Raw genomic sequence first — 27386 nt, 5'->3', positions numbered from 1 at the left:
AAATATTGAATATGTTAAAGATTTAGCAAAAGCATGTTAGCATTGTTTTTGATATTAGCTGTGTCTACATACAACCTCACAGAGCTGCTAGCAAAGCTGTAGACTCTTCTGCACCTCCTGCAAGTCCTGCTGTCGTTCTGTTTATTTATTTTTGAACGTGCGACAATTTCTGACAAAAAATACGGACTAGGTATGCACAGGCCTTAAGTCTTGTTTAAATCTGGATGACTAAAAACTTCCAGTGAGGATGAGCTAGCCGTAGTCTTTTTCTCTTTTTTAATGTCCTCATGCTACAGTACAGTAGTTAGTCACGTTGGGTTTCGCTAAAAACATGTTTTTATATAATTTTGGCAATAATTCCTCCACTTTCACAGCACTTACTTCCCATGTACACTGACACTGAATGGGAAAGCATTGTTACAGTTATGGTTTGGTTGGTTGCAAGCAACTCTCCACCAAGGTTATTTTCGTTAACAAAGACGAACGAAATAACGAAAACTAGATGTGAAAAAAACATTGTTGTTAGCTGAAATAAAAATAAAAACGAGGCTGTACAAAAAAACGATAACTAACTAAAACTGTATTGCAGATTTGCAAAACTAACTAAAATCAAAGTGTAAATATCCTTAGTTTTCATTTATTTATTTCATAGGGCCTAAATAAGCCTACATTTCGAGTGGATATGAAGCCAGTGGAACTGACGTTGCAGGGTAGTTGGTCTGGCTGGACCGGCAGTTCAGCGATGCGCACGGTGATTAGCCAATAGGCACCTGTTGGTGAGCCGCGGGTGTGTTATGCTTTTGTGCACCGTGTGAAGAGCTGACTTGCGTGTCCGTCAAGAGAGACCCGGGTCAGGGCAGTGTCTGGCTGCAGCGTAGCAGGTGGCGACCAATGTTACAAGGAGACCCCCATGTAACGTCAGGGGGAGGCTACCTTTGTGGGGAAACCCAGGTAGGGATCGGCTGCGTAGTTGGTGGGATTTGAACATGTTTTCTATTATCTTTCATACATAGCCTACATGTGTACAAAATAATATGAATGCAACAGCTGTCTAGAGTTGTATTTTGTTTAGTTCGGGTTGTAGGTAGTGAGTCATTAGCCATGTTTCCATCTAATTGTGATGCGAATTTTAAGCGTATTTGAAATGTTGCAAAAAAGAAAAAGAAAATGCAAAATATGTGCGTTTCCATCAGCTGGTTTGGAGCGAATAATAATAATAATAATAATAGTAATAATAATAATAATAATAATACTAATAATCTTTATTTGTAGAGCACTTTTCAAAAACAAGTTACAAAGTGCTTTAACAAGTGTAAAGACAATAATACAAAAACAATACAAGATAAAAGCAAGAAAACATTGAAAAGACTAAAATACACATTTAAGATAAATATAAAATAAGTAAAATAGAATAAAATAAAAGGGATAAAATAAAGTCAAATAAGATCGGGAAAGGCTCTCTTATAAAAGTATGTTTTTAGAAGGGACTTAAAAGAGTTGACTCAGCCGACCTGATTTCCTCAGGCAGGCTGTTCCAGAGCCTCGGGGCCCTGACAGCAAACGCTCTGTCCCCTTTAGTTTTCAGTCGAGACTCTGGAACAGACAACAGACCTCTGCCCGAGGATCTCAAGGTACGTGCTGGTGTGTATGGGGCTAAAAGTTCAGAAATATAACAAGGCAAGAGGCCATGAAGAGCTTTAAAAGTGATCAATAAAAAGTCAATTCTAAAACATACTGGGAGCCAGTGTAATGAAGCTAAAATAGGAGTAATGTGGTCATATTTCTTTGTTCTGGTTAAAAGCCTGGCAGCTGAGTTCTGGACAGTCTGGAGTTGATCAGTAGATTTTTGGGTTAAACAGGTGAAAAGGCTGTTGCAATAATCCAGGCGTGATGAGATCAAGGTGTGTAAAATGGTCTCGGTGTCCTTAAAAGTTAACATAGATCGAATTTTTCTATATTTCTAAGTTGATAAACATGATTGAACAAGCTTTGTGGTGTGCTGCTCGTAGTTGATGTTACACATGGCTGTAATAAACAAAACGTATGGGTTCCAAACCAGAAACAAAACCAGTCGCATGAACCTAATGGCCATTGAACTTAAGAAAATGGATAGATGTCCTCAGAAATGTGTTTCAAGCGGGCAAACTGCTACCAGCCATGTCTCCCCACGTTATGGGAGTATTCGGTGTTATGCCAAGTTTTGCATGCCTGCTGAGAATTGTATGCACCTCCAAATAATGCTTTTAAACGCTATAATATCCTTTGTGGGGTTCATCAATTGTGATAAATGATTCGAAGTATATATTTTATGAACGTTTAGTCGTTTAATAGGTTATTTTATTACACTCAGTAGCCTAGAAGTTGCATTCATTGAGATTCAGCAAAAATATGCGGTGATAACCCTGTTTGAAAAGTGTGCAGAGCAAAGTATCTGTAAAAGACCTTTAAGAGGTGAATGCATAATTCGGCAGAGCAGATGATGAAGGCTACCTGCATCCACCTCTTTTCTCAGCACAAATAAGCGTTACCAGCCGCAAGGTGCATGAAATTCTCGGCAGGCATGCAGAACTCTGCTCTACCGGGCAAGACGCTGACAGCAGAAACAGCTGATCAGACGTTACTTACAAGTTCGCTACGTCAGAACTTGTTCGGCAAAAGTGTTTCCAGCTCCCATTTAGCGCATTTACTTTTTTTCAACAAAGGCAAAAACCACCTCAAGCCGGCGTAAAACTTTTTTTTACGAAATTAAGGATTTTTTTTTCAATTTTTCTGTTTCCATCAACCTTTTCTAATATACTTCAAATACTAATACTTCAAAATGCGCATAAAAAACATTGATGGAAACACGGCTACTGTCTTGGTGGTTTTCTTTTCCTTGTTTTGTTCTGCTCTGATGGTCTGGCTTTGTTCTCATCCTGCGTGTGAGATGAACTTGTCCCTAGTACACTGATTGTGGGCTCCCCTTGCGCTGGGTTAATGTGTCTGCTGGTCATTATATTTACTGCATGTCAGCTAGTGTGTTTTATGGGGTCATTGATCTCTCAGCCAACCTGTCTCTTAATACCAACCTGTTTTAATACCTATTTTTTGATTAATAAAGGCTTAGATTTTACTATAACTGCTTTCCAGTCATACTTTCCTTCAGGGTGCTAGGGACCAGTTGTTTGTGGCTCCAAAGGGGGCCTACACTAACTTCCAATTTCTTAGCTGTCCATCAATTGTATTTCATCTATTTAACCAAGAATGATAGACCTAGAGACTGAATTTCTTGGGACCCTGGGTAGTAGGGTTAGGGTAGTTTTCCCTTAGGGTTTTCTGTATGTAGGTTAGAAATTATACTGTAGATTGCATGTGCTTCATTAATTTGTAGTAATTATTTAGACAATGTGTTAGTACTTCATTGACAATGTGTTAGTACTCAGTGTTTGAAACCCTAGGTACAAGCTTTAGATGAAAAAAATGGTGTCCCTTTTCACAAATCTGCATTATGTATAATGACAGTACCGTAAAACTTAAATTAATAGCAGAGTCCCAAATAGCCGCCTATCTCCTTTACTGGCCTGGTGTGGCAACACATTTTGACAAATAAACGCCTGCCTCAATTTAACGCCTGGTCTAGTTTTTATAGAAGTTCTCTGGATGTATAAAACCTCTTAAACGTAGCGGGGTTGCCGCTTTATCTGCTTCTAAGCTGCTTAGATCGTTAATACAAATATTAATGTTTAAACTTATGATCAATGTGTCAGTATGGACATGCTGCACATCCTTAGATCGGTTAGATTCTCCACAATTCAGTCGTTCCGTTCATTTAACGGAAACAACAAGCCCCAAAGTCTAATTCTTATAGATTTACCGGTAAAACCTGCATGGAACAAGAGAGGAAAGGAAAAAAAGTGCGCTCGTTAAGTCCGCTCGGTAAGTCCGAATGTGTCTGTTCCTTCATTATTTATAAGTTGTGAATCCTGTCATGTGAAGTCCATCGCTCTCTGCTAACTTCTGCCGCACCTCTCTCATCCATCCGTGTTGTTTTTGTGATGGTACTTCAAAATAAAAGCGCAAAAGCCGTCGGGGCTAGATCAAAAGAATGATATATGTATTTGATTAATTGATAGTTTTTATACAAATATTATTCTGTTTAAAAAAAAATTAACTGTTTCATAGTAACTTATTTCAGTTTTGTGCAAAAAGAATTAAAGGCCTGTCCCAAATATAGGCAGGGTCAATTCAGTGATTTTAGCAAATAAAAGCCTGGGCTATTACTCAAAGTTTCAAACTGGACTGATCTAAACTGAACTGAGCTTGGCATCGTGCAGCGACAAAGACTAAAACTAACACGAAAACTGATGAAAACTAAAAAGCTAAAACTAAGCATTTTCAAAAAATTTAAATTAAACTAAACTAGCAAACCCACGTTAAAAACTAATTAAAACTAAACTGAAATTGAAAACAAAAAGTCAAAATGAAATAAAAATAAAAACTAATGAAAAATCCAAAACTATAATAACCTTGCTCTCCACACCTAAGACTGCATAAAGAGATACAAACAATCCATACAATATTAGGCTTTGGCAGCCTTTCTCCTGCTCTTGGTCCAGTTGCCCTTGATTTAACCCTCCTTGAACAGTCCTATTCATTGGTAGCTATACTCTGTAATACGCTGTTAACTTAAAAACAGGTTCACTTAAAAGCCTTTCACAGACAAAGAAATGAATTTGGCCATTAATTACAGGGTTAACGACAGACTACTTGTTATTTAATAATTGTTATCTTGATGTTGAAAAGTCACACGTATTGTATTGTTCACACTTTGCGAGAGTGAAGGATTTTTTTCTGTGGTGGTGGTGGTGGTGGTGGTGGGGGGGGGGGGGTGTTAAGCGTGTGTATTGATTGATGCCTTCCAGGGCAGTAGCGTGATTGAAACACCTCCTCACCATAAAGCTGTCGTGTGTGTGATGGAGTCGCAGGGTCATTTTATGCATCACAGCTGTCCCTCTTCCTCCCCACGCTGACACACAATCGAATAGGAAAATGGGCATATATGTTTTCTTGGCCTTGAGAGGGCTTGTGAGGGGGTTGCATTTTTGCACCTGCGCACGTGTGTGCGCGCGTGTGTGAGTAGGAGAGAGAAAGAAAGAACGAAAGACAGAGAGAGGTATGCATACTATAGCAGGCCAGTAGACGTGACAAATATAGAGCAGATATGGTGAACTATTAAGCTGTTAAAGTACATTTACTAAGGTATTGAACTTGAACTGCAATTTTGAGGTACTACAAATGCTACTTCATACTTCTACTCCACTACATTTCAGGGGGGAATATAATCAACTGCCTTTCTTCTCACTTTTCAGATTAAAATCTATTTTAAAAAAAATATATATCAGTTTATTAAACGAAACGCATAAACAATGCATTTTTGTAGATAAAACCACCAAATATGATATAAAGTAGTTCAAATTAGCTCACCAACAGCAACACAATTAGCTACACCATTACAATGCTGCTAACATGTTTAATTGCGTAAAGGATGAGAATACTTCCACTACTACACTAACACACCAACAATCACCAAAAGCTTGATAAAACGAAGATTAAGAAATAGCAGTTACTTGTAATATTTCCAGTTCTATGAGCAGGGTCTGAAATTAGCACCCGCCAGTAAATTGTTGGCAGTGGCAGGTAAAATTGTATGTTTTTGTGTAAATATAGTGAACATTGAATGACAACATTATTTACATTAAATGATGCCTAAATGAGCTGAATGTTATTCCTTCATTTAGTGCATACGTTCAAAAAGTGGCTGATAAAATATCCGATTGGCAGACAAAAAAAAAGCTACAGTGGCTGGCAGTGAAAAAAGACCATGCCTATGATTATGTATGTTCTCTAGCTGAAGCTACTCCAGGTAACTACCGTTTCTTTCTTGTATGTGATCTGCCCTCCAGTGGGATTTACTTTTGGCAAAAACCGAAGGCCCATAGAGATGTGATGTACTCCCCGCTGGGGTTGAATATCCAAAAACATTCCTAGACCCAGTCCGTGACTGGACAAGAAAGGTGTGTGGACAGCAGAGGACCACCCACCATGGCCTGTCTCAAACTAAACCATACAAATCTGTGCTGACAGATCTTTCAATGTAGCCGTATTAAGCAACTCAAAAGCCAATATATGTTGCAGAGGATTAAATGGTACCAATCATGTCTTGATTTTACAAATTGACTTCCATATACACCTCATGCAGTAATTCTTCAATGATACACTGATTTTTCACTTATATTTTCCAGTTTTTATTTGCTAGGTTGAAGAGAGTTCACAGAGAATATTGTAACTGGATTAAACTCAGACTGAATTAGTTCCCAAGCAATTCTAAAATGACTTCAGGATCACATTTCTACAATGTGCACTAACAGCATTTTGGATTTGAGTTGACACCATTGGTAACAGTAAACAAAGAATTTAGCACAAAGGTAACAGATCCAACCTGACACAATAGGCATCACCTCACTAATACCTAACTTATATCCACATACAGTAAATGCATGTATATGACTGAGTGCTTTAAAAACAATTAACTAATCTTGTAAGTGTAATAAACATTATAAAATGTGGTTGTTGTTTTTTTCATTCAAACATGGTCAGGACGCAACTGGTGGATAAATCAGAACCATCCATTAATGCTCACATTTTTATCATCCTCACTGTGACGGGACATTTCACTGCTTATCTTGTGGTTTCAACTGTTACAGTGACTCACTGTAAAACAAAATTTAAAAAAAAAGCAAACCTGTGTGCTGAGAAACATTTGGGAAACCAGCCCCAGTTCTAAAAATAGCCCATAAAGGCCCCTAAAATAATGACATTGGCTGACTGCAGTAGTATCTAAGGCTGGCAAGACAAACGACATCCATTCCCGCTCGGTGCCTTTAATCAGCCCGTGATAATTAACGGCACACTCCATTGGCCAAACAAATATCTTTGTCAAGGTGCTCGTTGCTGTACAAGTTCTTCTCCTGTTCTCATAGACAAGATAACAAGCAGTCTTTAATTGCCTTAAATTCTGTGTAGTAGTAGTAGTAGTATTATAGACTTTACCCTGTTGCTCTAGTCACACTCCCTTGCCCCCCCCCCCCCCCCCCCCCCACTTCCCAACAAGTACATAAAATATTTCATCATGTCCGGCTGGTGGGCAGAGGTAGTCGCATCAGACTTTAATAAAGTGAACGACCTTGTGGGATTGCAGAGGGGATAGATTAAGTTTGCCTTCCCTACTGGCAGAAGGAGCTACCTCTGTGGGGTTTCTTATCGGAAGCTTTACTTAATTACCTGCTTTAATTCTAACATTCTCTAAAATGACCCATCACCACGATGAGACAAGCGGTTTTAATTAAACAAATGAATACGTCGCTTATCGGGAGGGATCAGAGCTCTCGTTTGTCACAGTAACAGTTAAAGATGCCGCAGATGATCAAGTTATCTGGGAGTCGGTCTGGGTTTCACCACACACAGAGGAAGGAGCAGCCGATGCTATCTAGTTACCGTATGTGGTACTGTTACGATATGGAAGATTACTAACAGGCCCATTAGACAAAGCAGACATGTCCACTTAGTCACACTGAAATCTGATAAGCTTCATACTGTAGCTATGCATCCCTTATTATGGTTGTGAAAAGGTATTTATCCCAAGGCAGGGAAGTCAGAGAGGAGAGGAGGAAACTAAAACATTGTAAGAAATAAACAGGAGGAAAAGGAAAAGTACAACAAACCAAAAGAAAACCAAAAATAGTCGACCAGCTATTCCCGAAGTCACTGGCACTGGCCAGGTTGTTTATGGTAGTTATATAACAACATTTTAGAGTGTGCAGAGGGTTCCTGTGCAGTGCCGCCTGACCAAATTTAATGGGAGAAGTGTCAGCGAAGCCATTATACCAGCAGGGGCACGCACAGCCCTATTACATATGGCTGCTGGCTGCTAATGTGTATTAGCAGGAGACAGAGGAAGCAAGGTGAAGATAAGTGATTTTGCAGTAGCTGGCTAAGTAGGACAAAGGAGGGAGGGAGTGTGTTAGCGAGGGTGAGACAGAGAAAGGAGATCAGCAATGGTCACTTACCAATACCAGAGTGAGAACAATTTTGGAGTTACTTATTTGCTTTTGTACAGGTGCAAAGAAGTGCATGTTTAAGCCAAAGTTATCTGACTGTGTAAACTTAACCTCACAAGTAGATTCTCCGTGCATACCGTGCCCCTCAAACGTTATCTGTAATGTCACAGACATTATCTACCACTGTAACTACTTGTTCAATATAGAAATATTATCAATAAAAACAAGACTGCTGGAACATCTCAAAACACCGACGACTAAAACAAGGTGACAGCCAGCATTTTCTGTTGGTTAATAATTTAGTGAGGATTGAAGGCTGCTCTTGGCAAGAAAGTGCGAGTTTGCTGTGTTTGTGTCTGTCATCAGCAAAATTCCAAACACTGTATTTTTCGACAAGAAGGAGGCACCTTGCCCAGCCAAGGAATCCCAAAAGCAATGAAAAATGTAGAGCCGCATGCCTTACTGCCAAGCACATTACCTCTCGTTCTTTATTTAAGCCTTTGTTAAACTATCTGTGGTACTTCACTCACAGAACCACTCTTTTCAAGGGCTAACGGGCCAAGTTTTGCCACTCGACACCAGTGGTGTAAGAGTGTGCTGGTATTAAAGGAGTGAGGAGGCTCCTCAGCTTGGTCTTTGACAGCCCCCTTGAACTCTGTGGGCCCGGTGATAAAGTGGCTTGATGAGTGGGCAATCTCTGTCTGCCAGCAGCAGGTCTGGCCAGGGGAGCTGGAAAGGTGCCAGGCTGAGTGAAGACCCACTCCATACAAACAAAAACACACACATGCACGCACACACCTGCATGCGCACAGTAAAATGTGAAGGCATGCTGATGTTATTTGGATATGTACAACCACATATGTTTCCCCAATACCTGCGCACATGCACTGACCCAACACATACATAGTCATACACTAGGTTTACACACAGGCACAAATGCTTATAACTATAGTATACTGGTCTGCAATGACAAACATATGAAAGATAAGATATAAATACACCACTGTGGCAAGCTACAGTGGTGAGCTATAGATATTCAAAGTGCTGATCATGCAAATGCAAATAAGCTCAACTTAAAAACAAGCATCCAGCCCATTATTAAACCAGAGGGAGACTTGGGGATGTCTTTAAAGCTAGCGAGGGCAATTTATTTAAAATTTATTTACTGAAATTCTCTTTACATCACAGCAGCATTCAATAAATCATATGCTCTGACACAAAAATGAAAAAGAAAATCCAGTAGCCTATCTGTAGCTGTCACAGGACTGTTAAAAGCACTGCCAGTCATTTCATTCAGTCCAAATGAAATGAGTGGTTGGCCTACCTGCCTGTCAGCCTACCTACACACACTCAAATGGTGTTTTTTGGGGGGGAGTGGCTTTGTAAGGAGGCCTGAAGGGGGGGGGGTGAGATTTTTCAGTTGAATACTTACAATCTAGCCTCTCTTGCTAGTTCTCCAATGTTGCCTACCCCGGCATTAAGACGAGATGGAGACGGAGGTCTTGGTGCAAATTCCCTGAAGTGTAGCATAGTCAATGAGTGTGTGTGGGATCATTTGTATGTGCATTTAAATATTTAAACAGTCCCACATCAAAAACCCACTGAATGCATCAGAAAACATTTCTATTTATATATTCATTCATTTTTACAGACGGTTGAACAGAATGTATCACTGGGTCCCTATGCTATAACTCTATAGACTCTTAATCTCTGTCTCTATCGCTTTCTCTACTACGCGCCTACTAGTGTGCTTCTAGCACACACATGCCCAGCACCCACAACTCAGAGATTACTGCTTCTTGTAAATATTCCTTTAAGTGATGTTTAGATAATGTTTCCACTCAGGAAAAGGTAAGTGTTCAACAGAATGAGGTTGACATGTGTGGTTTTGAGTGAAACATCTCAACAAATATTGAATAGATGGCTATGAAATTTGGTACAGACATTTATGTTCTCTCGACGTGAATTGTAATAACTTCGGTTAGCCCTTAACTTTTCATCTGTCTCAATCATTTCATTTGTCCTACACTTTGGTTTATGACCAAATAGCGGCAAAACTGATGACATTCGTTCATGACACACAGCTTCTGGTGTACTTTGTGTCTAAGTCTAACTTAGCAACTGTTAGCATGCTAACATGCTAAATTAAGATGGTGAATATGGTAAACACACCTGCTAAACATCAGGATCTTATAGCATTGTCACCGTGAGCATGTTGCCATACAAATGTTAGCATTTAGCTCAAAGTACAGCTATCTCTACAAGTACAGCCCCGCAGAGCTACTAGCAAGCTGTAGAATCTTAGTCTTTTTAATGTACTAATTTAATTTAAAGGGATTGTTCGTTTTTTTTTTAAAGTGGCGCTCTATGAGGTATTTATTCATAATAATAATAATAATAATCTTTATTATTTGACAGATAATATTTATTATTCATAGTCAGTGTATTACCAGCAGTAGATGGTCGGTGCATCCCCAGTTTTGGAGAAGCAGAGAGCATTTTACAGAACAAATACACTTTTATTTTACCCTAATGCAGCTGTCTAAATTGGCACCTCGGGTGTATTTAATCCACTTGCAAGTATACACACTCCAATTTAAATCTAGGGAAAAGACATATCAATACTTTTTATTTCAACCACATAATAAACAAATTCTACATTTAGTACAAAACACACACAACCTAGAAAAAATAATACTAGTTTATTATATTGTATACTTTATCACCACAATTAAATGATATATATTTCAATCCAAATGCTCTTTGACAGACTGATTGCTGACCAGGAGGTGAGATTTATGAGTAATAACAGCAACATGACTTCTACTCTTTGCTCCATGCATATTCAGATGTGATCAACTTGTGAATCTTAACTAGATTAGAAGGTTTTGTGTTTACATTTATGGCTTTCAAACTGAGCAAGGCGCTATCTGGCTGATCGTGCCGACACGTCAGCTGATACTTCAGGAAGTAGAATACACATGAGTAGATTGGACGGCATTGTTCACTAAATGACGAGATCTGTCTTCCTCTCCGCCTCCTTAATTATCTTCCTCGATTATAATTACACGTGTGAAGGTCCAGAGGACAATCACTGTTGTGTTGTACTGTCTGCTAGCTGAAGTTAGACAAGAAAGGCAGGAAATACTAAAGAGACCGACACAGGCTGTTAATGAAGGATACTGTCTGTAAATCATTCATCGTGAGAATAACACAATATATAAATCTCTATAAACTGTTTTGTGTCCAGCACTTGATTTGAAGTACCACTGTATACATCTGCTGCTGCACTGATGTATACTGTAAAATGACATAACTTAGTAGTCGAATCTGACCATTAAATTAAATAGTGTAAATGCTGCAAAGCTGTCCTTTACATGACAGTAATTGTTCCTCAAAATCCACAATATTACCACCCATAAACAGCTGACAGCTAGGACACACTGGAGGCTTTCATTAAGAATAGTGATGACTTAGAACAGTGAGTGACCTGGGGGTCCTTAAGCAGCCTTGTAATTCTCTCTTAATGAAGCCGATGAATAAATGATTTGAGGCGCTGTGCATGAGGAGTCTGATCCCCTGTCAGCATGTCTCCGCAGGGTTAGTAGGAACCTCAGGGGAGTCCTCCTCCTTCCACCTCCCTTCCTCCTCCTCCTCCTCCTCCATCCTTTAATCCCCACTTTTTTTTCAGCTGTCCCCTCTCCTCCTTTCATCTTTCTCACCTTCCACCCTTCTCCTTCCCCATTCTACCTCTGCCTCCTCTCTCCACACCCCTCATGTCCCCATAGTCTGTGATCCTAATCTCCTCTAAAACATCTTTTCCTTGACTGTGGGAGTTTGCGGATAGTGAATGCCACCGTCAGACTCTGACTGACTCATCCCGTCATAAACAACTGGTGGGTGTCGACATGGTGGTGGCCCTCCAGTTTCAGGCACGCTCATTTTGACAGATAATTTTTTTTTGTGATGCTGATTGTTATTTTCCCTGTTATTGTTTTTCTTCCCTGTGACTTCAGATGGGGGTAAAAGTGCAACTCTCTGAGATCAGGCAATCTTACTCTCTGGGACAGAAAACTAAGATGACAGTAATAAAAAGGAGAACCAATTGCTTTTTCATTTCATTTCCACTGGGAAATCAGGCTGAGGGAGGAATAAAGGAGCTATAATAATAAAGTTTAAGAAAAAAGGCCTATGGCTTTCCATTCCCTAAGCAAACCACAAGCAGTAGCCACTGTGGACAGTACAGTTGCTCTGGGTCATCCACATTATTGGAGGGAAGGCAAGAGGAAGTGAAGCAAGCGGCGGGAGCATTGGTGGAAACGTAAAGACTTTGCACATTAAACCTTTTTCTTCATTTGTTTTTTTATAAAGAAAATGAAAGCCTTTCTCCTCAAATTTCTTCAGTTGCATGCAGAGCCACAAGACAAGAAACATGACACACGAGAAAGAAATCCTTCTGGGATTTACTTGTAGGCCACACACAACATTCAGGTAAGCTGTTAGGGTCCGATACTGTTCTCAAAAGCTGATGCTAGTAGTTAACATAATTCTACTTAACCAGCATGTTTTTAAAAGTGTATCACTCTATGCTTTGGCATCGTTATATTGCTCATTACAGTGGCACATTGTGCAGCTATCTCCGCATGAACATCCGAGTTAATGGGCCACAATAAAGACACCACTGTCTTCATTTTATGGCTCAGTTTTCTAATGGCCTACTTGGCTTTCTTGCCTGTTCTCTCAAAGGAGCCATCTAGGTCTCTTTAAGACCTCTGATATTCTCAGCACACTCTCTCCTCCTGGCCCATGTCTCTCTCCATCCATTCCTCCACTGTCTCCCAGCTATAGGCAGCCTGCGGTAGCCCAGGGCCTTTTTTCTGTGCCTTTAGTTTCATTAGCCGGCCCCAGATGCTTAGCTGCTTACAAAATTATGAAGGGCCAAAGCCAACCGCCTCCAGATGGGACCCATCTATATTCAGATGAGCTGTTTCCTCACATTCAGAGCAATCCCACCCTGATGTCCTACAGTGTCGTCAACAAACATGCTGACAAACACAAACACAAGCAAGTACAAACAGATGCACACATTCGCAGAGGAAACCATGTGCACATGTTGGGCACACACACAGGGCCACCAGGCAAAAACACACACACACACACACCGCCTGGTTGGGTGGCATTGCTCTCTCTATAGGAAAACAATAGCTTAGCCGGTACACTGTGGTTTGTGCTGTCAGCTTAAGCTTTTATCCTGTATTGTATTGCGGACAGTGATGCCGGGGGATTTTTTTCTTTTTTTAAATGGCCATTTTCCGAATGGACTGAGAGAGTGACAATTCTGTGGGCTCTCTCAGAGGATTTCCATCATTGGGGAAACAACTGGAAACATCACCAAAACAAGCCACTTAAAAAACACAAAGGCTACAAGTAGTTTGATGCTAAATTATAAGATGTTTAAAACATGCGATGAGAAGTCGATCTACGGCTACTTGCCGAATATTTCCTCAGATATGGCGGGATTTCACAGACCCCTAACGTGTGCATAATCGAATGCCAATTGGAGCTACATAAAAATATTGGATAATTAATGATATGATAACCTTTTGTGCAAGCATTGGTGCAACAAGTGCCAATGCATAGCTGTGTGTCTCTGTTAAGTTAATAGAGGGAGAGTAAATAAATCAGCTCATCATCTTTCTACCTTTCCCTTCCTCTTTCTTCTCTACATCTTTTCCTCTTGTAACTTTTCCTCTCCTCCACTAATTAAATCACAGGCATGAGTTTTGAGACAATCAAATCCTCCGAACTTCACACTCCATTTCACCACTCACATCTCTAACACCTTACCACACGCATTTGAGCAGCACAGAGAGGAGATCCATGAAAGTGTCTGGACACAATAAAACACACGCTGAAAGCTTTAGATTTAGATGTGTGGACAAAGTAATAGAGGGATATGCTCACCTGACAGCTAGCTAAGACAAAGGACTGTTGAGAGCTAATGGAGGTTGTGTGTATGTGTGTCTGTGAGAGAGACTGTCCATGTGCCTCTGTACACACATGCTGACGTGAATCTACACAGAGAGAGTTTATATATCAATGAGAGCAGAATGAGAAAGCCGTTGACAAGAGGCAAATACAAGGGAAAGAGGAGGTTTTCTGGGCCTGCCAGTCGGAGATACAGGCCGTGCTGAAGCATCTGTGGATCTGGAACCTGCACCACACCACCGTTGACTTAGCTGAGCCATCTGAATTCATTACAATGTCTGGCACACACACACACACACACAGACTCCTGTCATGGGCAGAATGGAGATTTCAACCAGCCCCCACAGATTGTCCTAATATGTCCCGTAAACACCTGACAGGATGGCTTTGTGGAATCGCTGAGATACCCATAATCCTTTAGTTGGAGTCAGGGGGTCAACTCACCATCGTGCTGAGCACACCCAAAATGTTTCAGACAGCCTATAGCCAAGCATCAACACCCAAAACCCCTCACAGTATTCTGCACAGCACACAGGCCTGGAATATATGCAATGTAAAGCCAGCAGTGTTATAAAATGACTTTAGGAGATGCTGAAGAATTTGTCTTGTGTCACACCGGGCTCACATTTTGCAGTGTTCATGAGAGCAAGCTGCCTGAACAAAGAGGGGTGAAGGTGAGGTCTTCCGCCTAAAATACTAAAAGCAGCCACTGACTTACTGTACAGTAATCAGGGGACTGCTGGCTGCAGAAAAACTGCAACGCCTCACCTAGTTCATTATAAGATGACACAACCAATTTGTACCCCTGCCTGCTGCAATCTACCAAATCTCCCCTGACAAAAGCATTTAGATTAGAGCGCTTTCAGGAGGGCTGCACTGACATGCGTACCCAGTCTGTAAAAGGGGAAATGAAGTGCCTTTTTAATTCTCCTCCAGGCAAACATAAAACTGTCCAGGTAAGTCATTTGTGAGTAGAATGGAGAGCCAGGAGCAAGTTGCCTGTCTGTCGCAATAGCCCGCACTCTTTCTCCCTTTTTTCCCCCTACCCTTTTCTCCGCAGGAAACTTTGCACAAACACGTTGTATCATGCACATTTGCAGCACACACTCAAACACACCCATCCTTATCCTCATCTAGACGATTATTAATCTATTTGTTACATTTTGTCCTATTATTTCTCCCACATAATCCTCTTTCACTTCCTTTGGCAGCATGCTAATGAGTTTCTGTGAACAAGGAAGCTGCACATGCTGTTGATTGCTCTGATTGGCGCTTCTCCCCCTCTCTCATTCTCTCTCCCTCTCGGTTTCCTTCTCCGGTTTGGTCCTCCCCAGAAGAATAAAGACACACAGATGGAACAGAAAAGTGGAAATGGAAAGAGGTGCCATTGCCTCTAATGAAACAGAGCTTTGTGATCACTTCCTTCTCTCAAGTCTTTAAAGGCAACAGGAGTGAGGTGGAAAGGCAAGAAATTGCCCCGGATGATAAACACCAGGACAGATTTTGGCTAGGGTTCACTTTCACAGCTACAATACATCAGGTATTCTCTTTCCCTTCTTCCAAATATTCACTCAGATTCATACATCACTCAATTTCCTCTCAGCGGTCGAACTGGTGACAGATAATTAGGTGCGTGTGTGTGTGTGTGTGTGTGTGTGTGTGTGTGTGTGTGTGTGTGTGTGTGTGTGTGTGTGTGCGTGTGTCTCGCTTTCTCTTGCGTTTGGTTTTTATTAAAAGATTTTGTCCGTCTCCCTTATCGCACAGACAATGTTGACGGAGAGGAAACATCATATATAACATTTTTTTTAATCTAAAAATCTTATATGAAACCCATAGACTGTCTGTTGAATGATTGCTTCAGTTCCCACTACAGAATGGGGTTGAGAGCAAGGAAACGGCACAGAACATAGTCTTTGTTTTAAATTAAACACACATGCCACCATGCAGATAGGTGTAATAAAAATGATGTTACCATAAAACGTGGAAGTGAAAAAACTGTAAAGCTACCTGGGTCTCTTGAGGAAGAATATGAATCTGTAAAGCCATGGCTGACAATCCATTTCTTTCACTTAGCCTTATGTCTAACCACAGGGACATGAGCAAAGAGGGAAATAGGTGAGATACGCCAGCACTAAATATCAACGTGAACTGGTTTTAATATAAGTCAACAACTACCTAGGGAATTTATTCATTTCAATACATAGTTGGGATTTGTCTTGTTGTATCTTTGTGGGGCAGTCTTATATAGAAAGCCAGCTTATTACATTTACTTTTTTATATGTGTGTGGCAGTATGCATGTGCTTGTATGATTCAAGTCAGTGGATATGGTGGCAGTAGTGAAAGCTAGGACAGGGGCCGCAAACCGAGGGGTCGCTTGATGTTTTTATGAAGCGAGCCTGTTTGGAAATGAATCGTTAGTCTCGGTTTTATTGCTCAAATTACCCGAGCCGGTCCTTGTCCTGTTTGCCCTTAATTAACAAGCGTTCAATTCCCCTAATAATTAGCACAAGCTATTAGCTATTTTACATCACTCTTCATTTGTCGACAATTAAAAGGTCTATTATTAAAAGGCATGCCACATGGTTAATTGGACAGAGTGGCTCAGCAGCAGGGGAAGAGAGGGAAGGGGAGAGTGCGGACTCGCTGTACGTAGGGAGGAGTCAGAGAGGTCTGCTGTAGTTCTCGCACAACCTTTACAGTCTGTCTGTCTTCAGTTTGCTGCCTGACACTTGCCTGTCCTCAAGAGAGAGGCTGTCTCCCTCACTGCTGTCACACACTCGCAGCATTCGGACCCAGATGGCCCGGCTCAGCAGTGCAGCGGTTAGAGGATAGGAAGTGTGTGTGGTGTTGGATAAGAGGTTTCTTTCTTCTTACATGTGTAATTTCCTTCATGCTGCAGGACCTAGGTGTAGAAAAATATGAGTGGTTTTTTTTGGCTATGGCATGGTCTTGGTCTTTCTCTTGTGTTTGTATCTAAATTACTACACACACATACACACACGTTTGTATGTGTAAAATGGGTGTCTGAGTCTTAGTGATGTGTTTTTACAAATTGTCTTCATAATAGAACATAACAGAATTGAAATTAGGAACCATTTATGTTGTGCTTTCTGCATAACAAAAAAGTTCCGCAACACATTTAACTGGCGCTGAAGGTCTGATAACATATTGGAAATCCAAACATTATGGGAGAACACTGAATACATGGGCAAAGAAGAAATACCAGGAGAACAGGGCGCAATTCATCTAAAAAATATAGAGAAAGAAGTAAAGGCAGCAGAACCAAAACAAGCGGAAGTGAGCCTTCAGGAGTAAACACCGTCAAGACAGACAAAGGTGAGCAAGGAGAGACACACGGAGTGGTGGAGGTATTCTTTCTTATTCCTCACTCTGCCTCACCTCTCCTCACCCCTCGCCCTCTGCCAGGGCTTAACAAGTGGCAGGGGAAGCAGGCAGGCCAGAGCTGTGCTGATTGACAGAACAATTACTGCTAACACGCACCCCGATGGAGAGGCAGACATTTCCAAATAGAATTTCACTATGGCGTTGCATCACACGCTTACAGGAAGGATTTTGGTAGAAAAGCAAAATTGCCTGACTGACTGTTTGACTGACTGACTGGAGCTGAGCACAACTGCTCGAAAAGCACTCCGTGTGTTTTTTGTTGCCTCCCATAAAAAAAGGAGGAAAAAGCGTTTACCCTTGATCAAGGTTGGCTGGTTCTAACTTGAGAGGCAATGTTTGGCAACCCATTTCCTCTAACTCTGTTCATCTGTTAGCTCAGTTAGAGGTATGGCTATTTTTATCCACACACCTACTGACTGACGACGAAGTGGAAAGTTAATTAAAAGAGACGCTGCACATCAGAACATTTCAAATGTATTATACATCACACATCTAATAAGCTAGAAAAGATGTGTATTTTAGATTGTGAGGTTAAAGTAACAATAATGTTGCTGTAGAATCACATGTGAACTGTGTTTGAATCGTCTTTTAGTTCCTAAACACATAAAGCAAAAATGTCAATAAGGATTATGGTCTTCATATGTTGCACAGATAAGGTTTGTTGTCATGTATTTTAAAACAAACGTGTAGAAGAACTGAAACGATTAATGGATTAGTTATATCAATAAAAACTCAACTGGCAAATATTTTAGTAATAAATTAATAATTTCAGTCATTTTTCAAGCAAAAACACCAACAGTCTCTAGTTCCAGGTTCATAAATGTGAGAATTTGTTGCTTTTCTCTATTTCTCTATTTAATGCAATAGCAAACTGAATATCTTTGGGGTTTGGACTGTTGGTCTGAAGATGTCACCTTGGGCTCTGTGAACTTGTGATGGATCCTTCACCTTAATTGATAATAAAATAAATTGTTAGTTGCCAACCTGAGATATAGTGTTGGAAACATATCTTCTGCTGTCATACTGTGCTCTCTCTGCGCTCCACATGGGACTCTGTGTGAAGCATCTGTTGGGTGATGCAGTCAGTCTCATGCAGCCATCCTGGTCATTACCCCACCCCACAACATTCTGGCCTCCAACAGCTGCATTACACCACGCTCTCTGACTTTGTAATTAGCTTCTCTCGTAAAATGAGGATGCTGGGCAATTCTTTGCTCTAGCAGTCTAACAACTAGAAGGCCGCGGGGAGTGTGGTTGGCACCTAGTGTTACCAGGGAGTTGTTGTCCTCTCTTTCCTCTGTCTCACAAACACTCACTCCTTTTCTCAGTTTCTTGGCATTTTTTCACTTTGAACCTAAAGTCAATTACCTACCACGAGAGACAATATAATTTCAGATATTTAATGTTGTTTTTTTAATTCAAGGTGGGTAATGAATATGGCACTAACATTTGCAAGATGAAAGTTTACAGAATAAATCCCATTGTTAGTCTGTCACACATTTCAAAAGCAATGTAGTCCTTTTGAATTTGTTTATTCCTCATTCATTATTTATCAAACATGTAAGCTGTAGCTGTGTTTAAATTCCAGATCATACAGTAAATCTGGGTCTCTGTCAGCTCTGATGTCTCCTGGCTGAAGGGAATCATGGAGTGATGGATGGAAGGGAAAAAAGGGATGTAGGAAGGGATGGAGGATAGATCCTTCCACCTGTAGCGGTGAACGTCCTGCAGGACTGTAATCTGCCAGTTGTCTCTCACTGAGACGCCTGGCTTAGCCGAGGCCAGCCAAGCCCTGCAGCCTCCAGCACCGAGCGATGCTGGGGCCCCAGGACATAAGGCACCTGCACGGGGAGATAAAGGCTTCAACTCCTGGGCTAACAGTGACGATTCTTTTGATAAATACAGACGTGGGGTGGTGGGTGAGCAATCTTTTCCCGCTCACTCTCTTTCGTTCTTTCCTCCCTGTCTACCTGTCTCAGTAATCTCTCTTTCTTGTACTTTGTTTTTCTTCCTCCACCCTCTTTCTGTCTGTTTCTCTGCAACTGTCTATCCCTCTCTCTCTCTGTACCTTCTTTATCCTGTCCTGTGTGAGTTTGGATCAGACAGGCGAAGCTCTCCACGCTCTGCCTTTTTTATTTATTCCATATCTGTAACTGTCAAAAAGAAGATTGCTACTTTAGGAGCTGTCTGTGCTTTGTTGTGCACATGGAAAGTCAAATAGAGGAGGTTGTGTTAAAAGCATCTTGACCACTTTGTGGGGACACAAACAATGTCAGCTGCGGTCTTGGAAGCCGCAGACAGTTGAAAATGGCTCTACAAGTGCATGAGACACGATGCCTCTTAGATGGCACAGTGCTGAGAGGAGCGGTTAAAACAGTTTTAGCCCGGGGAGGTAATTGGAGTCGGGCCTCAGCTACGTTACCTCCTGCTGTGTCTGTCACTTAAATACCTATTTATGAGAGCTTATTGAAACATAAACATGGGCAGGGTTACATGATTAGCGTATTAAGAAATGCTTTGGGACCTAAATGACCCAACAAGGCTGCTGCTCAGATTAACACCTCAAACGTTCAAGATGATGTCAAATGAGGAGTCAAGACCATTCAGGATATGGCATTTTCCATAATGTGGGACCATAATTAGCTGGCACAAAATGTCTGTTAAATTACACGTGAAGAAACAGGGATATACCTTTTTTGTAGGGCTGTCTACAGAGTAACTTAACTGACAGTGTAACTACACTCACCTGAAAAATAACACCAATTTTAAAGCAAGCACTTGCCATCCTCACTGTAAATAAATGGTTCACAGGATGAGACAATAGTAGTGGCTGGAAATGTGAAAAGGCCATATCTCTACAAGCACAACAGAGAAACTCTGATTGCAAAGTTGCAGCTACACCAAATGGAGCCAAAACACAGAGAGAGAGAGGCAGACGAGCTGAGCTGCATCATGTAGCACTGCGCTGTATCGTCGACAGCAGTTCATCTTTCCTGTCTACAGTGTCGTGCCCATTGTCTCTTCTCATTAGCCTGCGACCGCGGTGCTACGGTATGGTCGGTTCGGGTGCTAGGCTAGCAGACGCAGACAGCTCAGGGTGGCAGATGCCCGGCTTTTCTGCGGATGCCCTCGATCAGCAGATGACAGATGTCAGGGCTCCTCTTGGACGGCAACACTTCATCACACTACCCTGTTCTCCCTCCTCGCCCCACTGGATACACCAGCCTTGGCAGACGCTGTGCCCAATCCCACTGCACCAGCACCATTCCCTCCTGCCACACCTATTCACACACACACACACACACACACATCTCTGCATCCATCAGTCAAGCGTTATTACATCAGACAGCCGTCATACTGGCAAACAATGGATCACATGCTAATGCGCCCAGAGGCATCCACTCTGGAAATCTAAAGTATCAGTCTTTAGGGGTGTGTGTGTGTGTGTGTGTGTGTGTGTGTGTGTGTGTGTGTGTGTGTGTGTGTGTGTGTGTGTTAGGGAATGGAGTGTCTACTGTTGGGCAGAGGAGCAAAGTTTTTCAAAGTTGTGGAAAAACTTTAAATATTCTTTTAGCATCCTAGTGACCACAAAATGGAATTTTACAGAATAAATGACATTACTATACAGCAGGGGATGTAGAACCCTTTGTTGAACTGGTGCTATAGTGTTGTTGTTTCACACTTACCATTTTGGCCTGCTGGTAGACTTGACTACAGGAGACATGCCATCTCTGTACAGGCTTTTGGTCTTGGAGAAGTTTACCACGTTGAAAATGACTCTCTGAAAGACAATGAAAAACATCGAAGCCACATTAAAGCCACCAGAAATTTAAACCCAGTGGAGTCTTTGACGACTAGTAGCACTACGGAGCAATGTTTTGGGAGTGGGTCTTGTTTGCACTATACGGTGCACAAGCACACAAGCAATGTGATGCACATACCTGCACCGATTTCACACTACGATGCTAATCGAAAATTAGCTGTGGTAATATGCAAAGCGATGTCCCAACAAAACCTGTGGAGATGAAGGCTGTGAGCTAGCTAACCTGTATACCAAATTCTGCTTTGCAAATGTTATATGAAGAAAAATAGGCACTAAAAATCAGTCAGGCCTCAAGGATGCACAGAATATTAACATAACTTTGTTTACAGGAAAATGCCAAAGGGCACCTTTAATTTTTGGTCATTGAAATTAGAATACAGCTAAATGTGAACTTTTGAAGCAATAAAAACACAAATTTGATGCTGGTGGTATAACACAGCAAGCTTTGTGCAGTGTATATTTGATTAACGACAATCATTTCATCATTGATTAAGTCACTCAAGTGACTTAGGAGTGGCCTGTAAAATATAAACCACTAAACTGCAGAAGGACCTCGGAGAGACTTAAAAGTTGCCACTACCACCATGGATAACACCAACAACACGCAAAATGACTACACATTAACATTACAGCGAGGCGATAAGGCAGCTTTAATGTCCCGCAGATGATCCCATGTTTCAGTAACAAAGTTCCCGCAGCAGCTCCAAGGAGTGCCAGCCTCTAATCTGGAAGGACATTACGGTTCTCCCCAGAGGGGTGCTGCCTGACCCAAAACATTAAGCTTTGCCTGGAGCGCAGAGGACAGCCATGGTGTCTGGCTTTCCACCTCCACTGGACCAAGGACTTTCTTTTTTAGCTACAATATTGTGGGAAAGCCCCCCCCCCAACCACCTCCAGTATGCATGATTAGAATCAGAAGAAATAGAGAAATATTTGGAGAGAAATTAATAAATATATATTTTCTAGAGTCAAATGAATGGCAATGGTATTACTGCGGTGAGGTAAATGAATCCTATTGATGGGGCATATCAAATTACCAGCTAAGTCCAGGTGGTGGAAGTTAACTGGGTGCTACTGAAATCCTATTACAGACTCCCCACCCTCCTTTTCTTTCTCCTTTCCCTCCCCCTCATCCATTTCTCCTTTTTCTCCTGCCTAGCATCAGAGGAATGGGGATTGCGGATTGTGGCAAGCTGATTCAGACTTAGGTAAAATGACATCTAACTGATGTTGAGACTGGCAGCAGGCTCCTGTAGCAAGGAGATAAGACCATTGCTGCTGGCATTTCAATTACACTTTACTGCCCTGCACATCTGTTGCGAGAGCTACTTTTCAGCCTTTTTCCCTCAGGCAAATACAGCCTTACTCTGACTCCACTGACTTTCTTTGACTGCACAGCCTCCTTCCTCATTCGTTATCCACAACAAATTCAGATTGTCTTCCTCCTTAGCTTCACCCTGCCCACTGTTTGTAATCTATTTGTTCGGCCTGTTTAACTCAGAGGGAGCCGAGGCTGGACAGATGACAGAGACACAGGCACAGCGAATAAAAAGAAGCCTGAATCGCAGTCAGAATGACACACAATACAAGGGTGGGAGACGGTCAAGCAGAGAAAAAGGTGCTGTACCTAGATAGAGACATACAGCAGGGACAGACCTAAAGAGACAGAAGATAATTACAAAACACCCATATGGGTAGGAGACAAAGGCACTGAGGAAAATAAACTGGGCTCTACTAGCTAAGTGGACAGATGTAGAGGACACAGACAGGTGGGCTCATAGGTAGGAAGGGAGGCACATGTAGAAGTCTTAGCCTCCCCCTGTGGCTTTCTAATTTCATTGAAGCGAAACAGATTAAAATAGAATCTTTTCGTCCTGTGATTAAACATGGGATTACAAAGTCACAAAGTTAACCAACATGGCAAGAGGAACTTTTAGAAGCTTAAAAGCAAGGTAGGAAAACCCTGTACAATTTACTAACAAGCACACGCCATCAGGAAGACGTGTACACCACTTCCAAGATACAGGAGGGTTGTGTTATTCCTTTAGAGTAGTATCTGCTCCCTAGTGTAGTAACAGGTTCGCGAGGTGTTTCCTGCAGGTGAAACTGACAACTATTATAGTTACAGTTTTAGCATTCTCTATTTCTAAGCAGTACACCATCTGTTTCAAGTACACACTCACAAAACATTACTGCATGTTTACTCTATCAGTGCCTTGGTGACTTTTGGGATCATATTGTGAAAATCAGTGTTTCACAGGCTAAATTCCCTTCTGTATTTTCATGGCTCCAAACAAACCGAACTGTCCCATGGTGGTGGGAGTGACACGGCTGAAATTGTGTTATTACACAGATCAAGAGGACCAGTGCAATTTTGGTATTCGTTTTTGCATGAAATTGTGCTTGCATTTCCATCTCCTAAGACCGCCTATTATCACAAAAGCAAGCACAAAGATCAATTTTTGTGGCTTTGGTTGACAGAAGCTTCTCCAAAATCACCAAAACCCTTTCATGTATTCTGAGTTTTGCCTCTTTGATTTCAATGATGATTTTTTTTTCATCTGGGTCAGATTAAAAGTACTCCAAACTTTACTGTGGTTACGACATACTCTGAGTCTCGGAGTTAGAATAATTGGTTTTATTTGACCAAAATGTAATTCACAGCTGCTCGAATAAAAAGGTCCTTCCCCTTCGGTAGATTAAATACCTGTAGCCACCATAGAAGAACAGGATTGATATGAGCTTTCCATCTGTATTCTCTAAGTTGATGACTTGGGTGCATGCGTATGACCTACTATGCATCAGTAAAGTTTATGTATTATAGCACCTTTCAGAGAACAAAGTCACAAAGTGGTTTACAAGAGTAAAATATAAGAAATCCACCAGACCATCAGAAATGAAAAATAATAAAGACACAACAATAAAACATCATAAAAACAGTAAAATAATCAGTCAGTAAAACATACATTCTAATACTTTTGGAGGAGACTGTAAGCAATAACGGACCTTAAAAGACACATTTGCACACATTAGACAGCACACTGAAAGTGTCTTCAACTGTTTTTCAAGGCATCAACAGAGAAGAGCGTTCCACAGTTTACACAATCATTTCTCAATTAGCACTGCATGTACAAACACTGTGAACTACTGACAACAGGGGTCAAATTATTTCTTGTTACTTGTTACTTATTACTTGTGAGCATACTTGACCAATAAACTTGATTCTGATTCCCTCTCTCTCTTTCTCACACACACAATTTCATAGAATTTGAATCACACAAACTGCTGTGGGGTCAATTCTCTAGATCGTTAAAACTTACACGCGACCAGGATCAATTTAGAACGTGTGTGTTTGTGTGTGTGTATATTCGTGTGTGTCCATGTGTCTGCACATGTGTGCTGCCTTGGAAGATTTAATTAGGCTGAGCAGTTAGAAGAGATTAACATCCATGCTGTCTGAGCTGTCATGTCGACGGAGCGTGTCAAAGCCCGACGCTGTCCTCAGCACTGCAGAATTACAGACTGGAAACAGGTGTCTCTGCGGTGTCACACACACACACACACACACACACACACACACACTTGACAATAGATATCCTTAAATATTGCATCTAAGACTGAATAAAACTATTACATTTCTGAAAATGATAACTCCAAATGAGTTGTTGTCATAAGCAGAAACATGCATGATGGCGGTTTGTGCATATTACAACAGTTGACAGAATCATGCAATATTCAAAACTTAAATGGTGCAATAAGTATATCTTCACTCAGCAAATGAGTGTAATGTATCTGCAGGGACTTAATGAGGTAGTTGATCAAAACCAATGACTCAAGAAATACTTCCTTGCAAAGCCAAAATAATCCAAATCCACGAGTAAGACTTAAAAGTAGTTGTTTTTCTTTTGAAACATATAAGCATGACTTGTGCTGTGAGTGTGAGCTGCACGTGTTTTAGGTGCTAGTCTAAATGGTACATTTCTCACTCCAACCTCCTTGCTAACCTTTAAACAGGCTAGCTAGCCAGCCAGCCAGCCAGCCAGCCACAGAGCTTGGCACTAAAATAGCCTCGCTGCTTCAGGATAGGATTGCATTTAGGACCAAACACTGCCTTTTGATCTCCATCGATCCAGTGCGTGGCCAGATAGTGTTGCTTCCTGGAAGAAGCCCGGATAAATTATTAAAGGAGCCTTTCTAAATGTCGTAGTCCAAGACATCTACAGGGAGAATGAGCACTTTGTCCTTTTGATGGTGATGGTTGACCAGACTTTAATATGAATGATCTGAAAACTAATAATGTCTTCAGAATGTGAAAGCTGTTACTGAGAAGATTATAATTACTGAAACAAGTTAAATATATATTCTTATAATAATACCTACAGGTTTGTTAACTTTTTGATGTACTTAAATGTCAACATAGACCAGATAAACTGAAACTATATTAAAGCAGAACTGGAGAGTTTAAGTTTATGAAAGGATAAGCACAGTGGTTTTTTCAGCTAAACCACAAACCTGTTTCACTTTTGTTTATTAACATAATTTATTTAAACACTCTTCAATATGATGACAGGTGTATGACTTTTGAAATGTCTAGTCCTTCTGCTAAAATGCTGTCATGTCAACATGTGTTGGTACTGTACAAAAAACATAACTAAAATTACATTATTACACTATGTTATAAACAATCATAATGCAAAAAGTTTGTAAATGTGTTTTCTGTAGGTCTCCTAAAACTTTGGGAGACTGTCCTATTTTAATTTTGGCAAGGATCCACTGTGCTGATGGGTCAATGTGCACAAAACTGAAACTGAAAGTGCGCCAGGGATTTTATCTTGTTTCTGACCCCGGACTCAGACAAGATTTTTAACTTTAAAATCACATATTTATCACATAAAGATTATAAGTCTCACAACACTGCACTTGAGTGTTAAACACGACAACATACAGCTGAGACAAATCATCCCATCAGGTATTAGGTGAGGTTTCCTTTACTCATCACTAAACTGTGGTTCACTGAATCACCTTGGCTACATTGTGACTTCCTCACAGCATAACACAAGCGAGCAGAGCAGATCTGTGAGCCCTGTCCATAGCCGTCAGAGACATGCAGGCTGATAGCTGCTGGCAGCTCTGCCTGTTCCTCTCTTGTTGTCTTTGATCAGTCTGATCACTGACGCACAGCGTGCCAACTACCCACAGTACTGGGGACTACCTGACACCGCCAGGAGCACAACACGCGCACGCACGCACACACACACACACACACACACACACACACACACACACACACACACACACACACACACACACACACACACAGTCTAACAAAAGCACACGTGCAGCAGTGGCAGAATGTAATAAAGATTTACTCAGGTAATATACTTAAGTACAAATGTGAGGTACTTCATGATACTGCATGATACTTCAAGTCTACTGCACTTTATGTCAGAGGTAAATATTGTATTTTTTACTTCACTACAATCATTTGACAACTTTCTAGTTACTTTAAATTATTTTTGCATACAAAGCTTATGAAGCGCTTACAAAATGGATAAATTAAACTACCTAACAGTAAATATCACTGAAAGGATTAGTCAACTGTTTCTGTCAATCAACTAATTAGTCGACTGACAGAAAATTAATTGGCACCAATTTTGACATTATCCATGCAGAAAAATTTTATAGTTACAGGTTCACAAATAAGAGGACTTGCTGCTTTTCCTTTTAATCCTTTTAATTATTTTAATTAATTTTTAATAACTTTGAGGTTTGGAGGATTCAATTTTCAGAAATTTTACAAACCAAACAATCAGCAGATTAATCAATAATGCAAATAGTCATTAGTTCCTCTACAAAATACTAACATCAGCTTAACCTCAATTAGCTATAACAGTGAATTCCTGCTTTTATGTTAATGCATGACTAATAATAATCTAATTATATAAACAGTCACCGGGACAATTTTTCTGCATTAAGTACTTTTACTTTTAATACTTAAGAGTAGTTTGATTATACTTACATACTGTTACTTAAGTACCATTTTCAATGCAAGACTTTAACGTGTAACAGAGTA

At 40.8% G+C, this 27386-nt stretch overlaps 1 protein-coding gene across 1 annotated transcript in view; it reads right to left on the bottom strand.

Annotated features, from left to right (window-relative positions):
- Window positions 1–27386, bottom strand: part of agbl4 (ATP/GTP binding protein-like 4) — a 303975-nt gene that overhangs the window by 167820 nt on the left and 108769 nt on the right. Inside the window, exon 4 of the mRNA XM_038715945.1 lies at window positions 21177–21271. Coding sequence (XP_038571873.1) covers window positions 21177–21271 — 95 coding nt within the window. The remainder of the gene's footprint in view (window positions 1–21176; window positions 21272–27386) is intronic.

This window comes from Micropterus salmoides, unplaced genomic scaffold, assembly GCF_014851395.1.
Source record: "Micropterus salmoides isolate LMB-PRFRI ecotype aquatic unplaced genomic scaffold, ASM1485139v1 Ms_hic_scaffold_13, whole genome shotgun sequence".
NCBI lineage: Eukaryota > Metazoa > Chordata > Actinopteri > Centrarchiformes > Centrarchidae > Micropterus > Micropterus salmoides.
This window is presented reverse-complemented; position numbering and strand designations above follow the sequence as displayed.